Source organism: Hemiscyllium ocellatum, chromosome 37 (genome assembly GCF_020745735.1).
Source record: "Hemiscyllium ocellatum isolate sHemOce1 chromosome 37, sHemOce1.pat.X.cur, whole genome shotgun sequence".
Lineage (NCBI taxonomy): Eukaryota > Metazoa > Chordata > Chondrichthyes > Orectolobiformes > Hemiscylliidae > Hemiscyllium > Hemiscyllium ocellatum.
The window spans coordinates 45,372,955-45,398,513 of NC_083437.1; the positions used below are offsets into that span (position 1 = coordinate 45,372,955).

Below are 25,559 nucleotides of genomic sequence, written 5' to 3' on the forward strand. Positions count from 1 at the left end.
TTTTTATGCTTTTCAAGACATCCAGCACTTCCTCCTCTGTAATCTGGACATTTTGCAAGATGTCACCATTTGTTGTTTGTGATTTTTAAAAGATGCAACTACATGTTTATTTGAAAGGAAAAACTGCGGAAAGGAGAGCTACATAGAGTTTCAGCTGGGGTTTCCTGTGGCTCAGAACTAGGAGCTCTACCTTTAACCCAGAGGATTGGGATTCAAACTGCACCTGTTCCAGAGTTGAATCATAACATGATTAAAAATATACACAGGGTCAGCAGGTAATAGGGGAAGGAAAATGGACTATTGGCCTTTATTTCAGAGAGAATGGACGATAAAAATAAAAAGGTCATGCTAAAGCTATGCAAGGCACTGGTCCAATCACAACTTGAATCCTATGAATAATTTTGGTCCCTTTCTGTCGGGAAAGAAATACTGATATTGGAGGCCGTCCCAGAGAAGGCTGACTACGTTGATTCCAGGTTTCGAGGAAATCATTGCCGCTTTGAATGAGGAAAGGCAACTTTATTCAAATGTACAAGATTCTCAGGACTTGACTCAAGTAGATGTGGAAAGGTTGTTCTGAGCTAACATCTGGCAGAGAATACATATTGTCTCCTTTGTGGAGTGCGATCTGTAACATTTTGTGCCAAACATCAGCATTAATATTTATAGTTAATCACTGACTTAAATGTGACTTCTCAGATTAATGGACAAGGCGCTCTTGGGTAGTTGTAATGTGAAGGCTGAGTTATCCATGCTGAATCAAGGAACATTCTGTGACATCTTTTGAAATTGATGTACAAATCAAAAGCAGATGATACAGTGCTGATTTGCCTGAACTTAGACAAAGATGTCTCTGAGCTTTATGGTGAAACTCGACTGGTGAAGTAGCTTGGCAAGCACATTGAATAACAAAGGTTAGGTCAGTGATATATAACTTTGACCATGTGCAGTTTATCTTTGACGTTGAATTTATTGATTAACTTTTCTGTACATGTAATGAAGGAGCGGACCAGGTCAGCTCTGCTGGAGACTCTCTATGAAGAGCTCCATGTAAACAGTCAAGCGATGATGGGCATTAGCAACGAGGATGAGAAGATTGAGAATGGAGGGAGTGGAGGAGGAGGAGGTTTCTTTGAATCCTTTAAGGTAATGTCACCTTTTATCGAATGCACTTCATTAGGTTCACCTTTGTTTACTTACATAGTTTATTCATATTATTTTGCTTAATTTAAAATTGCTTTGAATATTCTTCCCTGAACGAACAAAATAATGTTTCTGTCGTGCTGATATTTTTAAAATGTGCATTGATAAAGCAGATTATGAATCTGATTATACGACTTAATGTAATTATGTGAAAACTTACTATTTTCACTAATTAACTCTTGCAAGTTAGAAATGTTCTCCCTTGACAATCTCATTGCTTTTCTCTTCATTATAATGAAGAAATTAGAAAATTTAGCTGATATTCTATCTATTCTTGAAGTATTGCTTTATTGCAGCGAATCCAACATCCAAAAAACCTTGAAAATGTGTAAGATTGGATTTTATTAATTCAGCATTGTAATGGAGAGTCACTATAATGTGTGGTTGATACATGGTTAAAAAATGTTGAATTATCAACAAAAACAGTTAACTGTTTAGCTTACTGTTTAGCAAAGATTGCCAGCATGAAAAATTGTAAACAAACCATGTGCCTAGTTCACATGTTTGTGTTTTAACACTTTGGGCAGATCCAGGAAAATTCTTGGATCCCTCAACTTTCCACTTTTCTAAGTTTTTAATGTGTAGTATCCATAAAATAACAGCAATACAGTTGCTTGTGTATCAGGAGGAGCATTATTACTGTAATATTACCCCAGCTAACTAAAACAAACATTAGAAGAATATCAAAACGAGGCATTTTAGCCTCGTTATCTTTCTCTGATCCTTATATCCTCTTACTTTCTCCCTGGTCAATTTCTAATAATATGCTTCACTCTTAATGTTTTCTGATTGTTTTTTGATGTCCACCCAGTTGTTTTTTCCTCTGTAACGTATCTTCCACCATCTATCTTGGTGGTAAGAGCATGGAATGATTATGATGTAGGCAGAGAAACAGGCCATTCAGCCCAACCAGTCTATGATCCATCCCAGGCCCTTCCCATCTTTCCTCACCTTTTTTCTGCCATTGTAACACTCTTCCCTCCTCTCTTACATTCTGGTCCAACCTCCTCCGTACTACTTGCATCTTACAAATGTTAACATTTGGAAGAAAGTTTTCCTTTGTTTGTTAATAAAATGCTTTTACAAATTTACTGGACATAGCACAACAAAGTAGTCAGATGAAAGTGAGGAATATAGAGCTAGTCATGTATTCTGAAACCAGCTGGTGAAGTAGGAAACCAGACACTGATCCTTTACTTCACACGAGATTTACTTAGAAAATGTAATGTCTGCCTCCTTCCCAACAACATCTGGAAGTCTCTCTTTATATGTGCTCAAGATACTTAGTCAATGTCTTCCACTTGTATATCTTCATCTTAAAATGAACGTACAATTAACATGGCCACACTATAATTATTGTGCTACATCGAAACTAGCCAATTGTGTACTGAGGTGTTACATACTTTAAACGATACCACAGTGTACATCACCCAGCTGAATAAAGTCATCCATTCCACCCATTACATAGAGAAGGGAAGTACATCTAATGGAAACACTCAGGAAGCACGGATCATTTCAGTTTCAAGTATTGTGGCTTTTACTTACAGTATTTACATACACATTTTACCAGACATTGAGATGTATGCATCTATAGATGTATTCAGAGGGTAATTCTAGCCTAACACACTGAGCAGGAGATTCACAGGATTGGTAATTTACTAATTTTACACCTTATCCAAAATGACCAATCAGCAGAGAGTAAATTCACTCCGATCATAAAAACCAACATTCTACCCAATTGTCTCGGAGTTCTAATGGGTGATTTGGTTTAAAGCTTTATCCATAATTTCCATCTTGTAGGAAAATTTGTTCCTGTGAGTCTGGTAAGGAAGTGATGTCCCAGTGAACACACTAGACCTTCCTTTTAAACTGTCTCAGTGCACCATGGGAGGCCACAATTCAATGATTTTGTTTGTCTCATTTGAGCAATTCAGGCTCATCGATAGACATTACAATTTCAAACAATGTACGGATCAGTAATATTGTTTCAATAAAATACTTCTGGCATTGTCCAAGCATTGTATCTGGATGCTGGGGGAGCTGCTGTCTTAGGAGGACTGAAGTCAACAGCAGTAAATGTGTTTGAAAATGGCAAGTTTGTGAATTTCTTCCATAAAAATTCTTTTCCTTACCCCTCCCCCATGAATATATTGTTGGTCATCAGCGGGATTTGGACATCACTATGAAGGTCAGTACTTCTCACCCCCTTGGTAACCTTCCCTGAGGGTTGGGCCTTTAGCTGTCACTCCTCTGTTGGGTCTCCACCTCCAAACATCAATGTTTTAATTATTTGTCTCTGTTTGCTCTGCCTCCTCCTATAAGTGCTAACCTCTACTGAATTACATTTGGCCAAAGTGCTAGGCCATCTCATTTGGCTGCCTGTTCAACTCCTGTAACCCCAGCCTGCCCCCTGCCCAGACCATGAGATGTGATAGTTTGTCAGCCCATTTTAAGCAACTTTACAAAGTCCAGGTCTCTCCCAGGACCTGACAGAGTAAGAAGCGTAACCATCCCAGGGAAGGATGGAGGCTTTTCTATTTGACATTTGTATTCAGGAGATTAAAGATTTATATTTTGTGAAATTGTTCTGCAGTTCTGTCACAAGGTACTACTAATTGGATATCTTGTATAAAAGCTAACTGAGGGGCTCACTCACTCAGTCAGAACAGTTTCAGTATTTTAAAAGGATGATTTTTTTCCATACATCCTAACAATTAGCAAATCTGTGCCATCCACCTCAGCCTGCTCAGGCCTGTCATGACATCTCTGAAACAGGTTGGACTTGAACCCAGGCCCCCTGTCTCAGAGGGAAGAGCCTCCCTAATACTTTCTTTCTGACTAATTAATCACATTGCGAACATTTGCTACCTTTTTATTGTCACCCTCAGGAAAACATGGTCTCTTTTCCAATTCTAACAATAAAATTCTAATGATCTCTAAGATTGCTAATTTAGAAATAATTGGCGCTTGATTGAAGAGTCTTTTGCCCTGGCCTGAAAACAACAGGAACTGGATCGAGACCAGATCCATTTCATGCAGCATTAAACCTGACATTTAAAAGAAGAACTTTGTCAGTAATGTTGTGCCTTGTAAATAGCATCATCGTGAATTGATGCTATTCCCTTCTGCAATGAGACACAAGCTGATTGCATCAACTGCTTTTGTTGCTTATATAGCCCTATGTATTCAGACAGAACCCCCACTGAAACAGTGCACAGAGCCGAACTGACACATATCGGCAAAATGTTTAAGTTAATGTAAACTTAATGTAGCTGAATATTTAATTATGGTTATTAGAAATGGAATAACAGACTACTTAGAAACATTTATTCTCACCAGTAGTAGTTAAAAATAAATTAAGTAGAACAGAGTAAGGTATCTTAAACTGAATTGTTGTGTAAACACTATCTTGATATTGATGCCAATCAATTCAATCTTGTCTTTTTAATTCAACATATAAATCTCACTTTCCCATACATGGTTGAGGTGCAATGTTTCTTTCAATAAATAAACAATGCCCTCAAGATAAATGAAATTGAGTTAAAATAATTTTGATGGGAAGGCTTGAAAGGGAACAGCACAGGAAGTTTAATTCCCAGAAATCTTGTCTATTCAACTGTCTGAATTAGATTGTTAATCAATGTGATATTTATAGTTAATACAAAAATATGTATTTTGCTCTTGGCTTCCCATTATAGATCACCTTTTGACAACTGAGTACTGAATTGTGGTTTAATACATATGGAATTTTGTAGGCAGTGGGTCTGAGTGATTTTCAATCCCTTAGAGATTTAGGGAGATGCACATGTTGCATCTGCCTTCTATGTGCATCAGTCTGTTGTTGTGTGTGTGTCAGAGCTGTCCTGGTCTATAGCATGTTTGCATTTGATCTACTTGGTGCTGAAGAGGATGCATGCAGTACTGGTTACTCACTTGTATGCACTTGCCTGAGCTTCCTTTGGTTCTATCCCATGGTTCTTACAGAGGCTCCATCTCTTTGATCTCCCTCACAATCTAGTGAAAACATGTCTGTTTGATCACTCATAAGATCAAGAGCATGCCTAAAACTAATCCCCTTGATAGTTTATCAAACTTGCATATGAGCTTTTACCTCCCTGGTGAACTGATGCATGTGGTTCAGTCTTGGTTGGTGAGCTGTGACGAGTGTATATATGTCTGGTCTTGATGTTGTGCAACAAATATACATGTACCTGACTTGTACCAAGGATTGTTCAAAAAACGGATCAGTAAGATCACCTACTTCTCGGATTCTGCTTGTCAAGGGTTATTCTCTAAGACCTCTTGTTTGGATAATTTATCAATTCAGACAATTTGAATTCATAGTTGCAAATCAAATCCAACAGTTTATGTAACTGGAAAATTTCTTTGGACACCAAAGATCAATTTGTCAAAGCATCTTTTGTGTTGAAATAAAGTTATCAGATCCTCAGCAGCTGCCTTTAAAGATGAGAGATTTCCTTTCAACAATCAGCTTATAGTCTCACTGGAGTTCCATCATACAGGAGACTGTGCTAACCAATGATAAGGTTATGTAGCTGTGATTGTTTTGTCTATCTCACGGAGAACTACTTCAGGCTCAGAATACATCAGTAACAGAGATCATTGCCTTCCAGCAACACGAATGTAAGTTATATTTTTGGAAAAGAAGTTTGACCAACTCTGAAATGAAATTGGTTTTACATAGAGGACCTAGAATATGTGCTGTCATGTGATAGAAATTGGTAACTTTTGGTATTTAATTTGACAGATTGAGGCTCGGGGAACTCGGCTGTATTCGAAGTCTCAAAACTGATGAGGAAGATGTGTGCTCCGAAACATTTCCAATAACATTCCAGTCCCTGTTGTTCATAGAAAAGCATGTTCAGCAGCTATCCATAATGACAGATGTAATATGGCAGCATTAACTAATTAAATCTTATTTTAATTCATTGGTTGGCTTTGAGTGGCTGCTGCCCATTTTATTCCACGAGAAATGCCATCAGCAGTTCTGCTCATTATTAGTTTAAAATTACGTATTCATTAGTTTCAATAAGATGGAGATAAAATGTTATTTTTCAAGAGAATATGCTTCACAACGTCATTACTTTAAAGGATATAAAAGCTGCGGGAGGTCAGTGTAAAATATCAGTGCTCAATTTCAAACAGACGTCAACTCTGTTCTGCTCTCTCACCTGGATCTGTGGAGATAGCAAAGGCTGGAGAGATGAGGAGAAAAACGAGAATGATCAGGAGGTAGTGTTCAGGGATTTGAAACACTTATTTAAAAATGAAATAGAAATGGATATGTCAGGGAGCTGAAGTCAGCATCAATAAAGCTCTTTTATTGCATTCATTGCACCATAGTGAGATGCAAATGTGTGAGTAAACCCTACTATTTCTGCCTGAAATAAACAAATTTAAAATGTTAGAACCACAAACTTTGAAATTAGCATTGGACTGGTGGCCTGGAGCAATACGTTTAGGCTACAGAGATGTACCTTGCGGACTAGAGAAAGCAGGAGCATTATAGATCCAGGACAATGTTTCAACTTCACCATGCTACCCGGAACAGAAATAAATACCTGCTGAAATGGTGTTACTTACATAAATAGCTCTTTTGTAATTAAATTTACTTTAAAGAGTCACTACTGGGAGTTTGGCAAGCAAAAGAGAGACTGAATTACAGTTGCTTATAGAGCCCCATAAGACTGACGTTTGGGTTAATGAAAAGACCTCTAGGTATTATTAAATAAACGTTGAACTCCTGTTGAGTTATGGTAGAACCTGACTGTGGTACGGAATAAGCTGGGGGCAATAATGGAACATCTGCTTTTGGAAACTGGTGCAGTTCAATGCATGGGCACATTTTGTCAACTAAAGGGGAATATAATATCTCAACAGAAAGGAGATCCTGATGTCCTCACATTGTATAAAGCTCTAGAATCTGAACACATGGACATCCAGTAAAGACTTCAGTAGCAACATTCTCCATGGATCATCAAAGATAATGATAATCATTTCTGACTAAATGTAGGTCTGACATGCCACATTCTCAGAGTAAAGTCCTAACACTGGATAAATCATTCACATTTATTTCAATGGAGTAAAAGATTAAATGAATTTCTCATTCTCCAAATACAACTGCTGCTGCCCATATTAACTTAATTCGAGACAATCCGTAAAACATGACATATGACTGATTAACCCTTTTTTATTCAGCGGGTGATTAGAAGTCGAAGCCAGTCGATGGATGCCATGGGTCACAGCAATAAGAAACAGAACACTGTCTCTACCAGTCACAGTGGCAGTTTCACCCACAACACAGGAGAAACCATCAAAGCCCCTGGCATTGTAAGTACCAGCCCCCTTTAGACTTACACACAATGAAATCAACAACAGTATAAGTACAGAAATCAGCAATATAACTTCAAAAACCAGTTCGTGGAATGTTTGACTCTTTAAATACACATTTAGCAAGTCAGAGGCAAACAGAGTACATTCAAACCTAATTGTAATAGAATCCTGAAGAATCAAACTTCTTGTGTTACAAAGAGGTCCATGTTCCAGTGAATGTCACGCAGGGTAGAGGGGAAAAATAAAATGGTAAGTCACGTGAACAAGTCAACATCCAAGATCCACCAATATTCTGAGGGATAGTTAGTCATGGATGCTTTTGTATGGATACATTGAAAATAAAGAATATGTTGTCACTGTTACCATAACTGAGAGAACTTTGTTCCAACTGTGTTATTTTTCTACAATATCATCACTAACAACAGTATTATAACAGGCTTAGAATATGAGTAAGAGCTATTAAACTTGTCTGTGTCATTTATACATCATCTATATATTATTTAGGACCACATAGAAATGCAATTTTATTTCTTTATTGTGACTGGCACAAGATTATTCTGATCAGCATGGCTTCTTCACCAAAAGTCTTTTGAATATATTTTTATTTTCAGTATCTTGCAGACCACAAACGCTAAGATATCAATATTTTCATTGCAATTGCTAATTTGCTTTGGTGGCTGTATTTAACCCACTTTCACAAGCTCCAGAGTTCAAGTCCTAAGTCAGCCTGCCTCAGCTGGGGGAGAGGTTGGACCTGTCGATGCTCCAAGTGATGGGAGATGGCAGGACCCTATGTTCCCGATTGGAAGTAAACTTTATCAGGCTATTCCCATTTGTCATTACAATGAGCATGAAATATAAAAGTGTAACAGAACAAAGTGAACAATAACTTTGGTATCTTTGAAATCCTTTGAGGAATTGGCCATTTGGTCTCTCAAGAATGCTCCACCATTTTAAAAGGAAACACACCTGACTTTATGCTTGAATGTCACTTTTCTGCCCATTTCCTCTCATCTATTTAATGACAAAATATCTTGAGCTGTGATTAGAGTCTTAACATCGGACTGAGCATCCGTAACTCACCGGATCAAGGAATTCCAAACATTCACCACATTCAAAGTGAAGATGTTTTCCCTCGGTTCAACTATTAACCTTTATCTGAAGTTGTTGCTCCCAATATGGAGCTCTCCAGCCAACTGAAACAGACGCTTAACACCTAACTGTAGAAGATAAATACAAAAGGTCAGAGGTCGTTGCACTGATGGAACTTCAGATCCAAACCTATCACACAACACTTACCTCCTTTAGAATCATTTCAAAGCTTATTCCTTGAACACTTTACCCAAAAAAACCATTCAAATATCAACCACAATTTGTATACAATCACAGGATCCCCACTGTGTGAAAGCAAGCCATTTGACCCATTGTGTCCACACCAACCCTCCAAAGAACATCAAAGCCAAACCCACCCCTTACCCTAACCCTGTAACCCTGCATTTTCCATGGCTAATTGCACAACATGGGCAATTCAGCATGGCCAATCCATCCCTAACCTGCAAATCTCTGAACTGTAAAAAGAAACTGGAGCACCCAGAGGACACAAGGAGAACATACAAATTCCACACAAGCAGTCACCCAAGGGTGGAATCGAACCCGGGTCCCTGGCGCATGCCCACCTTGTATGATAAAGCTTTTCCTGGTGTCAGTCCTGAACTTGCTTTGGCAAGCCCAAAGGTGTTTTATAAATATCTAAAGAACTAGAGGATAACCAAAGCATATAGAGGTCCAGTTGGAGAAAGCAAAGATAACCTGTGTGGGAGGTGGAAGACCTGGCTATGGTTCTTAATGACTATTTAACATCTGCCAACCAAACGGCAGTGAGGATGTAAGTGCTACAGCTAAGGAGGAGTCTGTAAAATTGAATGGGATAAACATTGTGGTGTTCAGTGTCTTTGGAAGCAGATAAATTGCCAGGCCAGGACAACATGTACCCAAATGGTGGCGGGTTAGGGATTATTTTCCAGCCCTTTCTGCCTGCAGACATAGTGCCAGTAGGCTTGTGAACTAATAAGACAGCATGATTATTTAAAATTGGGGAAGGAAAATGCCAAATAATGACCGTAGTCTGACCTTGGTAGCGGTCAAATTATTGGAAACAAATTTGTCGGAGCATATGGTTTTATGAAGATGTCACAGACTGAAGCTATGTGTTCCCTTAGTGCCAGCCGTCTGTATGGTTTGTTACATGACAGGGGGTTGTTTGCATACTCTTGGATTGAACATTATAAACAGTAGGCCATTTGGCCCCTCGTGCCTTTTCTGCCCTCAATAAGATGTGGCTGATGTGTTAGTGTTCCGAATTCCACATTCCCATCGACTGCTAATTACTTTTGATTCCCCTGCATAACAAGAATCTGTCTGAAAATATTCACTGATCCCCATCTCTGCTGTCTTATGGTAGGAGTTCCAAACTCTCTCAACCCACTCAGAGAAAGACTTGCTCCTTGTCTCTGCCCTGAAAGAACAACCCTAATTTAAGTCCATTGTTCTGGACTGATTCACCCTTTCCGTATTCACCTTGTTGAGACCATTCAGGATCTTGGACAATTCAATCAAGCCACCCTTTTAAATTCCAAGCGACACACTCCAGGTATCAATCTAATAATATTGCTCTGAACCACTTCCAACGCATTTACACCCTTTCTTGAATAATAAGATCAAACATAAACATGGTGTTCAATTGTGGCACTGAATTGAGTTATCTAGAAGGAAGCCTTTGTAAGTTTGAAATTAAAGAATGTTCTCTTCCACACATCAGATTGACTGTAACACTGATGACATCATTGATATGTTGGAGAAAGAGTTGTAGATGAGGGTGGGAATAGGTCTGAAACAAGGAATGTTCCACTTACCTCACAAAGAGACAAGGTCTGGGACACCTCTTCCTATCTCCCTCAGACTGAAGAGATAGGCATAACTGGGGCCAATGAAGGTGCCCACGGCCACCCCTCTGATGTGAAGAAAATGGGAAGAATTAAAGAAGAGGTTGTTGAGGGTGAGGACGAGCCCGGCCGGGTGGAAAAGGCTGGGGATTGGAGATGGTTCCGGCTTTTGTTCCAGGAAGGAGTGGAGAGCCCTGAGACCATCCTGACAAGGCATGGACATGGAAAGGGATTGCACGTCCATGGTAAAGAGGAGGTGGCTGGAGCCGGCAAAGTGGAAATTCTGAAATTGAAGTAAAGCATCAGAAAAATTGATGATATAAGTGGGAAGAGAAAACAATCGATGTGAGGTAGGAGAAAATAACTTGTATGGGGCAGAAACAATGGGTCTACCTGGGAAGTCCGACATGTGGCTTTTGGGAGAAGGTAAGGAGCTGTATAGGATTGAGGGTTGATGGGCTGCAAAGCTCTCAGATGTGATGATGTTGGTGACCATTGTGAACACAATGGTCTGATGATCAATAATAGGGTCATGGTCCAGGGCGGGGTGGGGATAGGAGGAGGTGTCTGACCCACCACAATGTAGAGGTTAGGCCACCAGGCAACAGCAGCACCACCCTTACCAGCTTTGTAATTACTATGTCAGAATTGGATCTGAGAACACAGAGTTCACAAGGAGATAGGTTCCAATGGATAATGGGGGCCAAGAAATTAAGGTGACTGATGTCATACCAGCAGTTCCCAATGAGCCAGAGGGATGGGTCTGTTGGAGGTGACTGTTGGAGGTGAGTGCTGGGTCTGTGGTTCAGGGAGAGCAGTCCAACCCAAGGAAATGGGCATTGAAGCAATGAAAGAAGATTTTAACATCACATTGTTCCCAAACTTCATTGGGATAGCAGGATAACACTTGGACTTTTGCAGAATACAGAATATTCAGCATCGGAGAGTGAAAGGTCAGAAGGGGATGGTAAATACCCAACAGATGATGGGGTCAGGAGCAAGGATGAGTCAGAGAAAAGGGGACGGGAGGAAGGTTCCCGAGTGGAGGAGGTTCTCGAGGGGTAAGGGTATCTCTGAGTTCCTCCAGCGTGTGGGCCTTGAAGCTTGAAATGAAGAGAAAACGTTTCTTGTTAGTGTCAAATGAGTCAGAGAATGAAGTGAAACCAGAGTCAGGAATAGCTCTGAGCCAGCGTGAGGTGGTGCTGATGGAGAGAGAGAGAGAGAGGTATAAAGTGTGCATGGCGCTGAGTGTGGATCCCACCATGCAGTGAGAACAGTTCTGAGGAGCATTCTGGTGTTTATGCTGATTCCAACATCCTGTGTTGCAGTATAAGAGTTCTGAGATACACTCCATCTTGTTTGAGGGAAGCTATCCCCTTAAAAATTCACTCTCTTGCTTGTTACTAATTGAGTTCTGACCTTTCCTTTTGTTCACGATGAATCCTACAGACTGGAGATTCCATTGTCATTTTGTGTCGACCCATCCTTAAAGAGATTTTGTGAACCACTGAATGACATGTCCATATTTAATTAGGTTTTGCTTTCACATGTGGTACTACCTGAAGCTCAAATATCAAAGGTCACACAAATTGCAGCAGTCATCTTAAAGGTTGTTTGTGTCTAATTTTTTAAAACTGTTGAATGACTGCTCTAAACATCGTGTTTCTATATTGACTGAGACAGAAAGGAAAGTGCTATTTGACCTATTAATTGGAGCTTTTTGAGGATGTAACCAGGAAAATGATCAAAAGGAGCAAACAGACATATTACACTGATTTCCAAAAAGGCATTCAATAACGCGACACTAAAAAGGTTACAAAGCACGATGAGTGCTTAGGGAGTTGGAGATGATACATTCGCTTGGATAGAGGATAGATTAGCAGACAGGAAGCAGGCAAGAGGAATAAATGGGATATGGCGCAAAAGTGAGGACTGCAGATGCTGGAGATCAGAATCTAGATTAGAGTGATGCTGGAAAAACAAAGCAGGTCAGGCAGCATCTGAGGAGCAGGAAAATGGGACATTGTCAAGTTGTTGGGATGTGACTAGTGAAGTGTTACAAAGACCCATTTTAGGCGTCAGTGTGTATGATTCATAGCAGTGACTTGAACAAAATGACAGAGTTTAAGTATTCACGTTTGCAGATGATACAAAGAAAGGCAGAAATATAACCAGTGGGAAAGACGCAGAGGCTGGAAAACATAGAGAGAGTGTGAATGGGCAAGAAGATGACAGATGGAGGATAATATTATTCATTTTGCTTTTAAGGATAGAGGCAAAATATTTAAAAACGTGTGAAACATTTAAATGTTGGTGTTCTGAGGGAGCTGGGTGCAGTCTGAGAGGTAGCGTACACCAAGCAATTAGAAAGGTAAACAGCATACCCTGTCTTTGGAGTACAAGAATAAAGAAGTCTTATTGTAACCTTGTAGGGTTTGGTGGGACCTGACATACACTGAACAGATTGGTCTCTGTATTCAAGGAAGCAAATAATTAAACTGGGTGTAGTGAAGTGAAAGCTGACAAGGTTAGTCCCTGGGTTGATAGAGCTGCCCTCTATGGGAGGCTAACTAAATTAATAGAGTTAAGAATCACACAACACCAGGTTATAGTCCAACAGGTTTAATTGGAAGCACACTAGCTTTCGGAGCGTCACTCCTTCATCAGGTGATAGTGGAGGGCTCAATCCTAACACACAGAATTTATAGCAAAAGTTTACAATGCGATGTAACTGAAATTATACATTGAAAAATTGATTGTCTGTTAAGTCTTTCATCTGTTTAAATGCCTTATTGTTTCACTTCTTTCACGTGTAAATCACAAAACCTCTTTTTAAAAAGTTGCATTCTCGGGTTAGCTGTTAACAATGATGATAGCGAGACAATATGTTGAAGGTGTTAGCCCCCTGTGTTCTCTGTCCATGACCTGATGTTTAGATTGATTCTAATCTAAAAAGTGAGATAACAGAGTTTGACATAAATTCATGCAGTTTTTGAGCTCAGAGTTCTACATGAATGCATGCAGTTTTTGAATAAAGTACAATGTAACCCTGCAAGTACAAATTCACCCCACAAAATATATGTGTGCATGTGGGTCTTTGTGTCTGTCTGTCTGGGTTGGGGTTGTGAGTGTGAGAAAGTGTATGTGTGTATGTAGTGAGTGTAGAGTGTCTTAAGTCTGTGAGGGTGTGTGTGTGTGTGTGTGTGTGTGTGTGTAGTGCAATGGTGGTCACCTGTAATGTGACATGATACCAAGGTCCCGGTTGAGGCCCTCCCTATGGGTACCGAACTTTGTTATCAGCCTCTGCTCGGCTACTTTCCTCTGCTGCCTGTCCCGAAGTCCACCCGAAGGTCTGAGGTCAAATGTCCTGTACCACTGAAGTGTTCCCCAACTGGGAGGGAACCCTCCTGTTTGTTGATTGTTGTGCTGTGCCCATTCATCCGTTGTTGTAGCCTTTGCTTGGTTTCCCCAATGTACCATGCCTCCGGGCATCCTTGTCTGCAACGTATAAGATTGACAACGTTGACTGAGTCACGTGAGTACCTGCCATGTACAAGGTGGGAGGTGTCCCCACGTGTAATGGTGGTATCTATGTCCACCATCTGACACGTCTTGCAACGCCTACCGTGACAGGGTTGTATGGAGTTGTCCTGAGAGCCGGGCAGTTTGCTACGTACAATGATCTGTTTGAGGTTTGGCGGTTGTTTAAAGGCAAGTAGTGGAGGTGTGGGGAAGGTCTTGGTGAGGTGCTCATCCTCATTGATAATGTGTTGCAGGTCACGAAGAACATGGTGTTGTTTTTCAGCTCCTGGGAAGTACTGAACAACGAGGGGTACCCTGAAATCATAACAGAATGAGAGAATATCTTGTGAAAACTTCTGGATCCTGAAGAGATTTGACAGCATCAATACTGAGAGGCTGATTCTCTCAGGCTGGGAATCTAGGAACGGGATCACAGAGTCTGGATAAGTGGCCAATGAGATGAAGAGAAAGATAGTGAATCTTCAGCAATCTCTATTACAGAGGGTTGTGGAAGCTCCGTTGTTGATTGTGTTTAAGACAAGAATAGAGAAGTTTCTGATCTCTCAAGGAATCAAGGGATAATGGAGAATCGGCAGAAAGTGGAGCTCATCATGAAACCCAAGATGAGCCATGATTGAATTGAACATAATGGAGCAGGTCTGATGGGCTGAATGGTCTACTCCAGCTCCCATCTCTTGTGTTTTATGGGACAATAGAAAGTTGATCTTTAGTAAGGCACAGGTTAATCAAGCAGTATTAGTTAGAACTTAAAGTATTAGTTAGTTGCAGAATTTGTTTTGAGGAGGAGCAAGGCAGAAAGTACATTTAAATGATTTTACTTTGACATTTGACAAAGTCCCACATGGTTAAGACTGGTCACAAAAGTCAAATCCAATGTTATCCAAGAGGAAGTTAGGCCCGAAGGTGGCAAGGTGGTTCAGTGGTTAGCACTGCTTCCTCACAGTGCCAGGGACCCGGGCTCGATTCCTGCCTTGGGCGACAGTCTGTGTGTTATTAGCAGATTCTCTCTGTGTTTGTGTGGGTTTCCTCCAGATACTCCAGTTTCCTCCCACAATCCAAAGATGTGCAAGTTAGGCAAATTGCCCATATCATTCAGGGATGTGTAGGTTGGGTGCATTAAATGTAGAGTAATAGGCCAGGGGGATGGGTCTGAGTGGGTTACTCTTTGGAGGGTCAGTGTGTACTTGTTGGGCCGAAGGGCCTGTTTCCACACTGTAGGGATTCTATGATTGATTCAAAGTCTAGTCACTAGCAAGACACAAATGGTAATGGTTAGCTGGTGTTTCACGGACTGGAAACTGTTTCCAATTGATTTCTTTGGGGCACAGTACCTGGCCCCTTCCTTTCCATCCTATTGATCAATGTTTTAAACTTAAATGTTCGGAGGTCGTGGATGAGACAAAATTTGCTGTGGGGTTCATGGCGAGGAGAAAGATTGTTGACTTGACAAAGGTGTCAAGGAGTTGGTAAAGTGGGCAGAAAAATGGCAAATGGAAATAGTTCTCCAGGCATGAAATGTTGTGTTTGAAAGGACAAACAAGGGCAAGGTTGGCTCCTGACAGGTGTGGAAGAACAGAAGGTCTACAGATCTTTAAAGGTAGCAGGACAATGGTTTTCACCCAGAGGATGATGAGAATCTGAAATTCAAAGCCTGAAAGGGTGCTGTATACAGAATCCATGCAGGTTGCTAAGCCAAGAGCTGGGAGTACAGGTTAAATTGCTTCTTATCTGCTAGTATAGGGATGGTGGGCTGAATGGTCTCCTGCACTGTTATGTTTCTATTTCCATGCTATGCAGTTGTGGTTTAAGCTAAATTGTGGTGGTTTATCAACTTTATAGATTTTCATTCATCTGCAAATGAAATGTAAAAAATGTGCTGAAGTAGTGATTCAGTAAGTCTGTCAGCAGTCTAAGGTTTAAACATAAATGGTATTGAATGGCTTAAAATCCTTATTGTCTGCTTTCAGTTCCATCATGTTTACAAATTGCTATTGCCCTCATTGGACTGTGTACTCTCAGTCGCTTGTTGCACTTTATCTGTTAATTCCAGCGGAACAGATCACAACATATTTGGCAAAGTGACTGGCAGTTTAGAAAAGAAAGTGCAAATTTTCATGATAAGGAACAAGAACTGTGGAATAAACACCAAGAATGCTGGGGAAACTCAGCAGGTCTGGCAGTGACTGTGGGTGGAGAAACAGAGTTAACATTTCTAGTCGAATATGACTCTGCTGAATTCTTTGATTAAAAGTCACACTCTCTCTACAGACACTGCTAGATCTGCTGAATTTCTCCAGCATTCTCTGTGTTTGTTTCAGATTTTCAGCATCTGCAGAATTTTATCTCTATTCAAACGATGGAATGATGGGTTTTTATTGGGATTTTGTTGGTCATGGTGATGGTGAGAATGTCTAATTGCTTCTGGATTGGCCAACGTCCGACCGGGATGTTACTGAGAGATTGACAGTAGAAAGGTTTATCGTGTGATTATTTAAAGTTGCTAAAATAATCAACTTTTCCTGAAACTGAGGGGTCTTGTGCAGTGATAGTGTCCATAGCTCTGAGCCAGGAGGCCTGCTTTGGAGTCCCACCTGCTCCTGAGGAGTGTGATAATGGAAACTATCTTCCAGCAATCCTGTGGGAATGTGTGGATGCTGAGTGATGATAAAGTGTTATCCTGGCTCTAATCACCTGCCAACTTTCACTGTTTAACTTGTCACACCATGATGGGACAGGAATGGCCTCAAAATTGGGTCAGTTTCTGTAATGCCCTCTTCACCTTGGTTACATTATTTGGAAAGGGACCACATTGCTAACCGTTTGAAGTACTGGCCTGTCTCAGGTTCAAGACCAGCCAGAGAGCCACTGGACTCTGACAATCTGTTGTGGAAAGGTTTTTATTAGAGAGACATCTGCAGCTATGATTATGTGCCATTTATGTTAGTTGCTGTAACAACCTTATGGTTTTTATTGGTTTCATACAGCTTTACAGATTAGTTTGCTGACCGTTTACAACTTAAGCATCTGATTTTATTACTCTTGGCCATAGTAACTAATTGGTACACAAAATGTAATACCACCTGCAAATATTGTAAAATGAAGTTTTTGTTTGTCCTTTGCCCCTAAATGCCATGGTTCAGCGCTTGGCAGGAGTGAAGGGTTTTCTCAAGCATCATGTACTGCCAGGTCCTACCCCAGCTCACACAGTTAACTGGGCAATGCCACCAACTTGGAGTTGATTCCAAAAATGCTATTTGGATATCAGTGTTTAAATCGACTGATAAACTATTTTGGGAGAAATGATCACATCCACAAAATCAACCGAGTGACACAGTGAGCTAAAAGTTAACCTTTCACCTCTGGGCCTTGGGTTCACATCTTGCAAAGGTTAGTGGGATAGAACTGCTCATAGATGTTTAGAGCATAAAAAGTGGCCATTCAGTCCACTGTGTCATGCTATATAAGCCCATTTCCCAGCTGTTGGCCCATAATCCTGAAGGTCATGGCAATGCAAGTGAACATCTAAACACTGCTAAAATGTTACGAGAGTTTCTGATTCAACCAAATTCCCAGGCCGTGAGATCCAGACTCCCATCATACTCTGCGTGAAAACAGTTCTCCTCAAATTTCCTCTTAACCTTACACAGCTGTGCTTCTGGTTATTGACCCCTCTATTAAGAGAAAAAGTGCCTTCCTCTCCACCCTATTTCTGCCCCTCTCAACCGTTGCTGCTTGAAGGGAAACAACGACAGCTTCTCTAAAGCTCCTCAGAGCTTAGACCCTCTGTTCCAGACCATATCCTGGTAAATCCCTCTGCATTCTCTCTAGTGCAATTACATCCTTCCTGTAACATGGTGACCAGAACAGCACACAGCACACTTGTGGCCTAACCAACAATTGATACATTCCGAGAATAACCTTCTTGCTCTTGTGTTCTGTGTCTTAGTTAATAAAGTCAATTATCCCATATTCCTCCTTAAGTACCTAATATATCTGACTTGCTGCCTTTAGGTCTATGTTTCCTCTGCATCCCAGACTCGCTCACATGTTTTTACTTCTAATTCCATCTCCACTTCACTGTCTTTAACTACATATCAGGATCCCATCCCCTCAGCAAACTGGTTTAACCAAGAAAAGGTGACTGCCTAGTGGCACTGTCACCAGACTAGTATTCCAGAGAGACTGATAACATTACAGAGACGCCCGTTCCAATCTCACCAAATAATTGAAAGTGAATTCAATGAAAAAAAAATCTGGATTTAAATGTTTTAATGATGAGCATGAAATGATTGTGGCCTTTACCTTGGCTGGCCTACATATGACTTCAGATTCACAGCTACCTCCTAACTGTCCTCTGAAAGGGCCTAGAAAGCTACTCTATTGGATCAATAACTCTAAAGGAAAAAAGAAATGAAACTAATCCGACCGCTTGGCATCGACCAAAGAATGATAATGGTGAAAACAGCCCTGTCCTCCTCATTAACATCTGGAAGCTAGTGCCAAACCTGGGAGAGCTGTCTCACAGACTAGTGATGCTGGAAGAGCACAGCAGTTCAGGCAGCATCCAAGGAGTAGCGATATCGACGTTTCGGGCAAAAGCCCTTCATGAAGCTGCCTGAACTGCTGTGCTCTTCCAGCACCACTAATCCAGAATCTGGTTTCCAGCATCTGCAGTCATTGTTTTTATCTTGTCTCACAGACTAGTCAAGCAACAGCCTGACACAGTCATTCCAATGGAATCAGACTTCACAGGCCATGTCCGAGACCCCACCATCACCATCCTGTCCCACCGGTAGAACAGACCCAGCAGAGATGGTGGCACAGTGGGATACAGTTGGGAGGGAGTTGCTCCCATGAAGTCTCAAGTCATCAGGTCAAATGTGGACAAGAAACCTCTTGCTTATTACTATGTACTGTTCTCTCTTGGCTGTTGAGTCATTGCTCCTCCATTTTGAACAACATGGAGAAAGTACTGAGGGAGGCAAAGGTGCAAAATGTATCCTGGGTGGGGGATTTCAATCTCAACCACCAAGAGTGGATCAGCAGCACCACTACTGATCGAGCTGGTTGGATTGTAAAGGACACAGCTGCTAGACTGGGTCTGTGACAGGTGGTGAGGAAACCAACAAGAGAGAAAAACATACTTGACCTCATCTTTACCACCCTGCCAGCTGCAGATGTATCTGTCCATAACAGTATCAGTAAGAGTGACCACCGTGCAGTGTCTGTGGAGACAAAGTCTTGCTTTTACATTGAGAATAACCTCCATGTTGTGTGGCAGTATCACCGTGCTGAATGGGACAGACTTTTAACAGATCCATCAACTCAAGACTGGGCATCCATGAGGTGCTGTGGGCCATCAACAGCAGCAGAACTGTACTTCATCACAATCTGGAACCTCATGGCCCAGCATATCCCCCACTCAACCATTACCATCAAGCCAGGAGATCAACCCTGGTTCAATGGAGAGTGCAGGAGCAGCACCAGACATACCTGAAGATGAGGTGACAACCTGGTGAAGCCACCAAACAGGACTACTTGCAAGCCCAACAGCATTAGCATCAAGTGATAGACAGAGCTAATCAATCCCACAGCCACAGATTGTATTCTAGCCCTGTGATCTCCTGTCTCATCAAATCCAGCTGGTCTGATGAAGGGAGACTTCAATTTGTGTAGCGATGTCAGTGTATCTTCCTGGCTGCAGAAATACAGCTCACTGACCATGGAACTATTCTCCAACAACAAACTGCACATTCAAGAGAAGAAAGACTGAGAGTAAATGGAATAAAATCATCATCATTATCCAGCATAGATTTCCTAAACATCCTCAGCTGCTGCTCGACATCTTTCCATATCAAAGGCTACTCCTGCATTGCCAGAGGGTTACACAATTCAAACAAATGGCAACTACATTCTTCAACATTCCCAGCTGGTTTGTCTGGATTTCCATTGGGATCTCAGAATAATTGCAGTAGATCCATTATGCCTGAAAAGGAATAATCTTACTTATTCTCCCTCTGTCCTGAACTTTGTCATTGAGTGAATTATTGTGATTGCAGAAGAATGTGACCATTCCTAATTCAGTCTCTTGGAAAATGAAGATCGTTATGGGATTGATAATGGCAATTACGATTTGGGGGGATGTAGACGCGGCTCAGGACTCACTTTTTCAAAAAACCTGAAGCTATGTATACTGCAGATCTGAAATAAAGTCTGAAAATGCTGGATAGAGTCAACAGGTCAGGCAGTATCTTTGTAGAGAGAAACAGCATTAACTTTTAAGGTCATTAACTTTTCATCAAAATACCCATTCTCTCATTAGTTTAGCATTCCCAGCCTTTCCTGTATTGAGCCTCATGTTCCCCCTGATCTATGGTGTTTCTTTAAATTGTGTACAAGACAAATAGAGAGCCCTTCCCATGATGGTCTTATGCTGTAGCATGTATTCTCATCTTTCCTAACTGTGTATTTGGCCTGAAGATGTAAGAGCAGATATAGGCCATTCAGCCCATTAAATCAAATTCATTGAGATCTATTTTCAATATGATAATCCTCATTCTCCATTTTCCTGTCCTATCCCCATAGCTGGTTCCCTTACTGATGAAAAATCTATCTTAGCCCTGAATATGTTTAAATGATCCAGCCTCGATAGCAAAAGATTACCCAGATTGACTACCCTTTTTGGAGAAAAATAATACACTATTATGCTCCCATTTTGGGATTAAAGCACCTAGCGATTGAGTTAATGCAGAACAATAATTTACCTATGGTGTGTTCACACTCATTTGTAATCTGTGCTGCCCATCAAAACAGGAACATGTTACATCTGTGCAACTCTTGTAAAATTCAAGGCAGTTGTTGATTGTTTACTTGTTAAATATTGCACTAAAAATTAAACTGATCCAGGTCCTCTCCTCACTGCTGATTGGCTCAGTAGTGTTAAATGCCACTTAGAGACAGATAACCTTTAAAGAGAAATTTAAATTTCCAGTGACTAAGTCAAAGAATTTCAGGATAAAATTTCATATTTTAAGGCTTTAACTGGAAGAAACCAGCCAAAAGTCATCTTAGACTGGACCTTACTGGTTGCCTACTAAGTAAACTTCAAAAAAGAGACCCTTTCTTAATTTGATAATACAACTGATCCCATCATTTAATCCTGTCAATCTAACCCACTTCTAGCAGCAGACAACTCCTCCCAGCCACACCAGGGCAGATCCTCCAGTGTCTATAAACCCCAGCTGGTCCCATCTCCTTTACCAGGGAACAAGCTTCTGTCTGTTGACTAACGGAGACCGCCCATGCTGTTCTCAGGGGGCTGCTGGTTCCTGGACTCTGCTTTCTCTGTGTCCAGTGTGAACACTGCCACTTGTTTTTCAGTAGGACTTGGCCAAGGACCTGGTTTCACCTTCAGTTCAACAGTCAGGAAAACCAATAGATCAAATCCCCTCTCTGTTAATCCATTTCAGTTTGAATTAAAGAAAACAGTTTAAAACTTCAACATTTTATTTTTAAGAAAACTTACACTGATAAAATGGGAGTCAGGTTTATGCAGGTAACTCCCATCACAACCTATAACCCGGAAGCTGTACTGCACAGACCCAAAGCCAATCATAGGCACAGGAAGAAGACCTTCAGCTCCTTCAGCTTGTTCCATCGACAGTAATTGATCTGCAGCTTAACTCTTCCTCCCCCAACCCCACCTCTTCCCTCCACACCCACCCTTGGTTCCAGAACTCTGAATATATGTTTCATAGGATCAATCTTTATTCTGCAATGTTTCAGTTGGACCAATATGAATACTTCTGAGGGATAGTCACAATTTCCTACTGCCATTTATATGAACACCTTGTTCCTTCTCTCAAGCCTTTGACAAACTCATAATTTGTAAAACCCACCTTTGCAATGTTCTTGGATGTGTGCCAGCAACACGTCCCACTTTTTAAAAACCATTTGAAAATGTAAAAAGAGCAGGTACTTGTGTTGGACTAGACTGTTGAAGTATAATTTGTGCAAGCCTTTTCATATTTACAATGACACCACACAATCAGAGAGATTTGTACTCTTGGCAAGCTCCTCATTCACATGACAATCATTTTCAATTTCTGTCATGAAATCGAATTGGAAGAATTTGCTCATATTTTGTGTTCGATTCTGTAGGATGTAAAACCGCATTCCAGATGGCAGACCTTGTTAAATTACGTGATACTTCAGTAGACTCCTATAATCCAATCCCTATACAAACTGAAATCCTTGATGAAGAATAACAATTATGGTCTCTAGGCAAAAAAAAACTAACAAAGAAAATCTTATTTCGATTCATCTGCCCAAAGGTATGCTAACTGTTTTGCACATGACCTACTGTGTGATCTGATGGGTCTGTGTTCTGATATTATGCAGCAGGTACAGTAGGTGGTTATGGATATTAATCTGAGCCTTTCAGTTCTGCTGCAGTCTGCTTGACAACGTCACCTATAGCAGAGATTTCAAATGTTAATGAATGAATGAGCAGCTAGAAATGGAGTAATTACCAATGAGTCTATCAGTTCCACTGTGTGTACTTGTATGATTGGTCAGTCTGCCATATCTCTGGGATGGGAATCCCAATGGGACCTGTCAGAACACATTGGTTCCCAAGCTCAGTGAGACAATCAGAAACTTGGTCCAATTCAACTGTGTTGCAATATTAGCAATAGTAAAGTTTTGCTTTAAAAAGTCTAGATCATTTTTTAGTCTCTTAAATGGAGAGCAAAGTGAAAGTGGTTCACTATCACATGTTTCATATGAGGATCTTATGAGGATATCATATCATATGAGGATCAGTGGTCGGCACAACATCGTGGGCTGAAGGGCCTGTTCTGTGCTGTACTGTTCTATGTTCTATGTTTCACACTATTATACAAACAGGTCACCAACATTTCCAACTCAGGCTAAGGTTGTGTGTAGGTGACCTTTGAGCAGGTCTGTCCTTGCTGCTCTGACAAAAGATGGACAGGACTGGCACAAAGCCAGGTCCTCTGATTTAATCTGCTTCTCTGTGTGTGTTTACAAAGGAACTACAATTCCACTTGCAGTGGTTAGTGGAGAAACTGGGGTTTTGGAACCACTAATAGATTACAAATGAATTTGCATGCTTCAAAGTCGGATTGCTGTGGTTTTGTTAGCAGGATGTTTACGATAGAGAAACTTCAGCTTTCTTGCCTAAAAAATAATTTCAACTCAGATTTGCAAAGAGTTACTCCGACATCTATGAACTGTACCATCTTGAAATGCTATCTGAAATTGGCTGCATACACCCTTTGTTACCCTTGGCAGCCTAGTTAAAACTGACCAGACTCAATATTAGGCAAATATGCTCCTGTGGTGTCAATGATCTGGTGGAATTCTACACTTAACATCATTTTTCTTTTCAGTCAAACTGAAGACGCAGTAAGTGTCAAATCAGACAGTTGGTTATTACAGTTTATTGTAATGTTTAGGACGTACTTTATGTTTGAAATTTGTCATAGAACCCTATAGCACAGAGACAGACCCTTTGACCCAAACTGATCCATGCCGACCAAAATGTCTATCCACGCTAACCCCATTTCCCTGCACTTGGCCCATATCCTTCTAATCCTTTCCTACCCATGTATTTGTCCAAATGCTTTTTAAATATTGTTAACATACCCGCTGCAACCACTTCCACTGGCTGCTCATTCCATATGCGTACCACCCTCTGTGTAAAAATGTTGCCTCTCAGGTTCCCTTTTATTCTTTCCCCTCTAACCTTAAACTGATGCCCTCTAGTCCTCGATTCCCCCACCATGGGAAAAAGACTGAGTGCATTCACCCTATCCATGTCTCTCATGATTTTATACACCTCTATAAGGTCCTCTCTCAGTCTCCTACGCTCAAAAGATAAAAGTCCTAGCTTGTCCAACCTCTCCCTAAAATTCAGACCATTGAGTCCAGGCAACATCCTTGTAAATTTTCTGTGCACTCTTTCCAGTTTAATAATATCCTTCCTATAACAAGGTGACCAAAACTGAACACAATACTCCAAGTGTGGCCTCACCAATGTCTTGTACAACTGCAACATAACTTCCCAACTTCTGTACTTCTATACTCAACTGAAAATGTGTCTTGGATACATTCCCATACTTTGTGTTTTGTTTTCGCAAGGCAAGCTAGGCTAGTGTGAAGCAGAGTTGGTGAGCTGCTCTGCTCTTCTGAAAATAATAATCAATGTAGGGTTTTAGTTCTGTGTGTCACTGCTGGTTCAGCAAGTGACCAGTGATTACCAGCAGAATCTACAAATGGAACCTAAATCTCAAAGTCTGATCCCATTCCTGCTTGATGTAGAAGGATTGTTGGATATTGATGGGGTATAAGGTCCTGAGATGAGCTAGCAGTTCAGGGATTGAGGCTCTTTGTTTGTGTTCACTGATGCACTGAGGTTCAGTTTGGGAATGTGGTGGACCAGGAGGAATTGAATGTGGTGTTCCATTATCGCAAGTTGGCTGTTTTCCTGTTTCTATGATGATAGAGAGCTGCTTTCAGGGTAATCACTCTGGGCCTGAATTCAGAACTGTTGCTATATATTGAAAGACATTCAACATTATAAATATTAAACATTCTTCAGAATCAGGGGCTATGATAAATTAGGACCTAACACCAACTCTCTTCAAGCACACTGGCAAGTGGCAGAAGCTGTCTTTATCATTTTTGTACCTCTCGTGAGATATAATACCATAAGGTACAGGAGAAGAATTAAGCCATTCAGCCCATTGAATTCTGGTCCACCCTTCAATCATGGCTGATACATTTCTCAACTCTATTTTCCTGACTTCTCCCATAACCCTTGATCCCATTACCATTCAGGAACCCATCTATCTCGGTCTTACGTATGACTTGGCCTCCACAGCTCCCTGTGGTAATGCGTTCCACAGATTAACCACCCTCTGGCTGAAGACATTTCTCCTCATCTTAGTTCAAATTGGTCATCCCTTCACTCTGAAGCTGTGCCCCTGGGTTCTCATCTCTCCTACTAGTGGAGACATCTTCTCCACATCCATTCTGTCGCGGCCTCTCAATGTTCTTAAGTTTCAATGAGAATATCCCTCATCTTTCTAAACTCCATTGCGTACAGACCCAAAGACTTCAACCACTTCTCATATGATAAGTTCATTATCCCAGGACTCCCTCTGGACCCTCTCCAAGGCCAGGAAATCCTTCCTGAGATACAAAGGCACGAAACTGCTCACAATATTCCAAATGCGGTCTGACCAAAGCCTCATTCAGCCTCTGCTCTTGTATTTTCGCCATCTTGAAATGAATGCTAACATTGCATTTGCATTCCTAATTGTCAACTGAACCTGCGTGTTAACCTTAAGAAAATCCTGAACTAGGATGCCTAGGTCTCTTTGTGCTTCAGATTTCCAAAGTCTTTCTCCATTTATAAAATAATCTATGCCTCTATTCCTCCTACTAAGATGCATAACCTCACACCTACCCACGCAGTATTCCACCTGTCAC

The 25,559-nt window shown here is 40.9% G+C and overlaps 1 protein-coding gene across 8 annotated transcripts in view; it reads left to right on the forward strand.

Annotated features, from left to right (window-relative positions):
• The window catches only part of rap1gapa (RAP1 GTPase activating protein a), a 385,612-nt gene that overhangs the window by 318,876 nt on the left and 41,177 nt on the right, over positions 1-25,559 (forward strand). For 6 of the 8 annotated variants that reach the window (XM_060852321.1, XM_060852322.1, XM_060852320.1 and 3 more), the window contains 2 exons: positions 1,003-1,146; positions 7,423-7,554. In XM_060852321.1, the coding sequence (XP_060708304.1) occupies positions 1,003-1,146; positions 7,423-7,554 (276 nt within the window). Of the gene's footprint in view, positions 1-1,002; positions 1,147-5,971; positions 6,153-7,422; positions 7,555-25,559 lie in introns of those variants that run through there. The other 2 variants (XM_060852328.1, XM_060852327.1) reach the window with 2 other exon arrangements.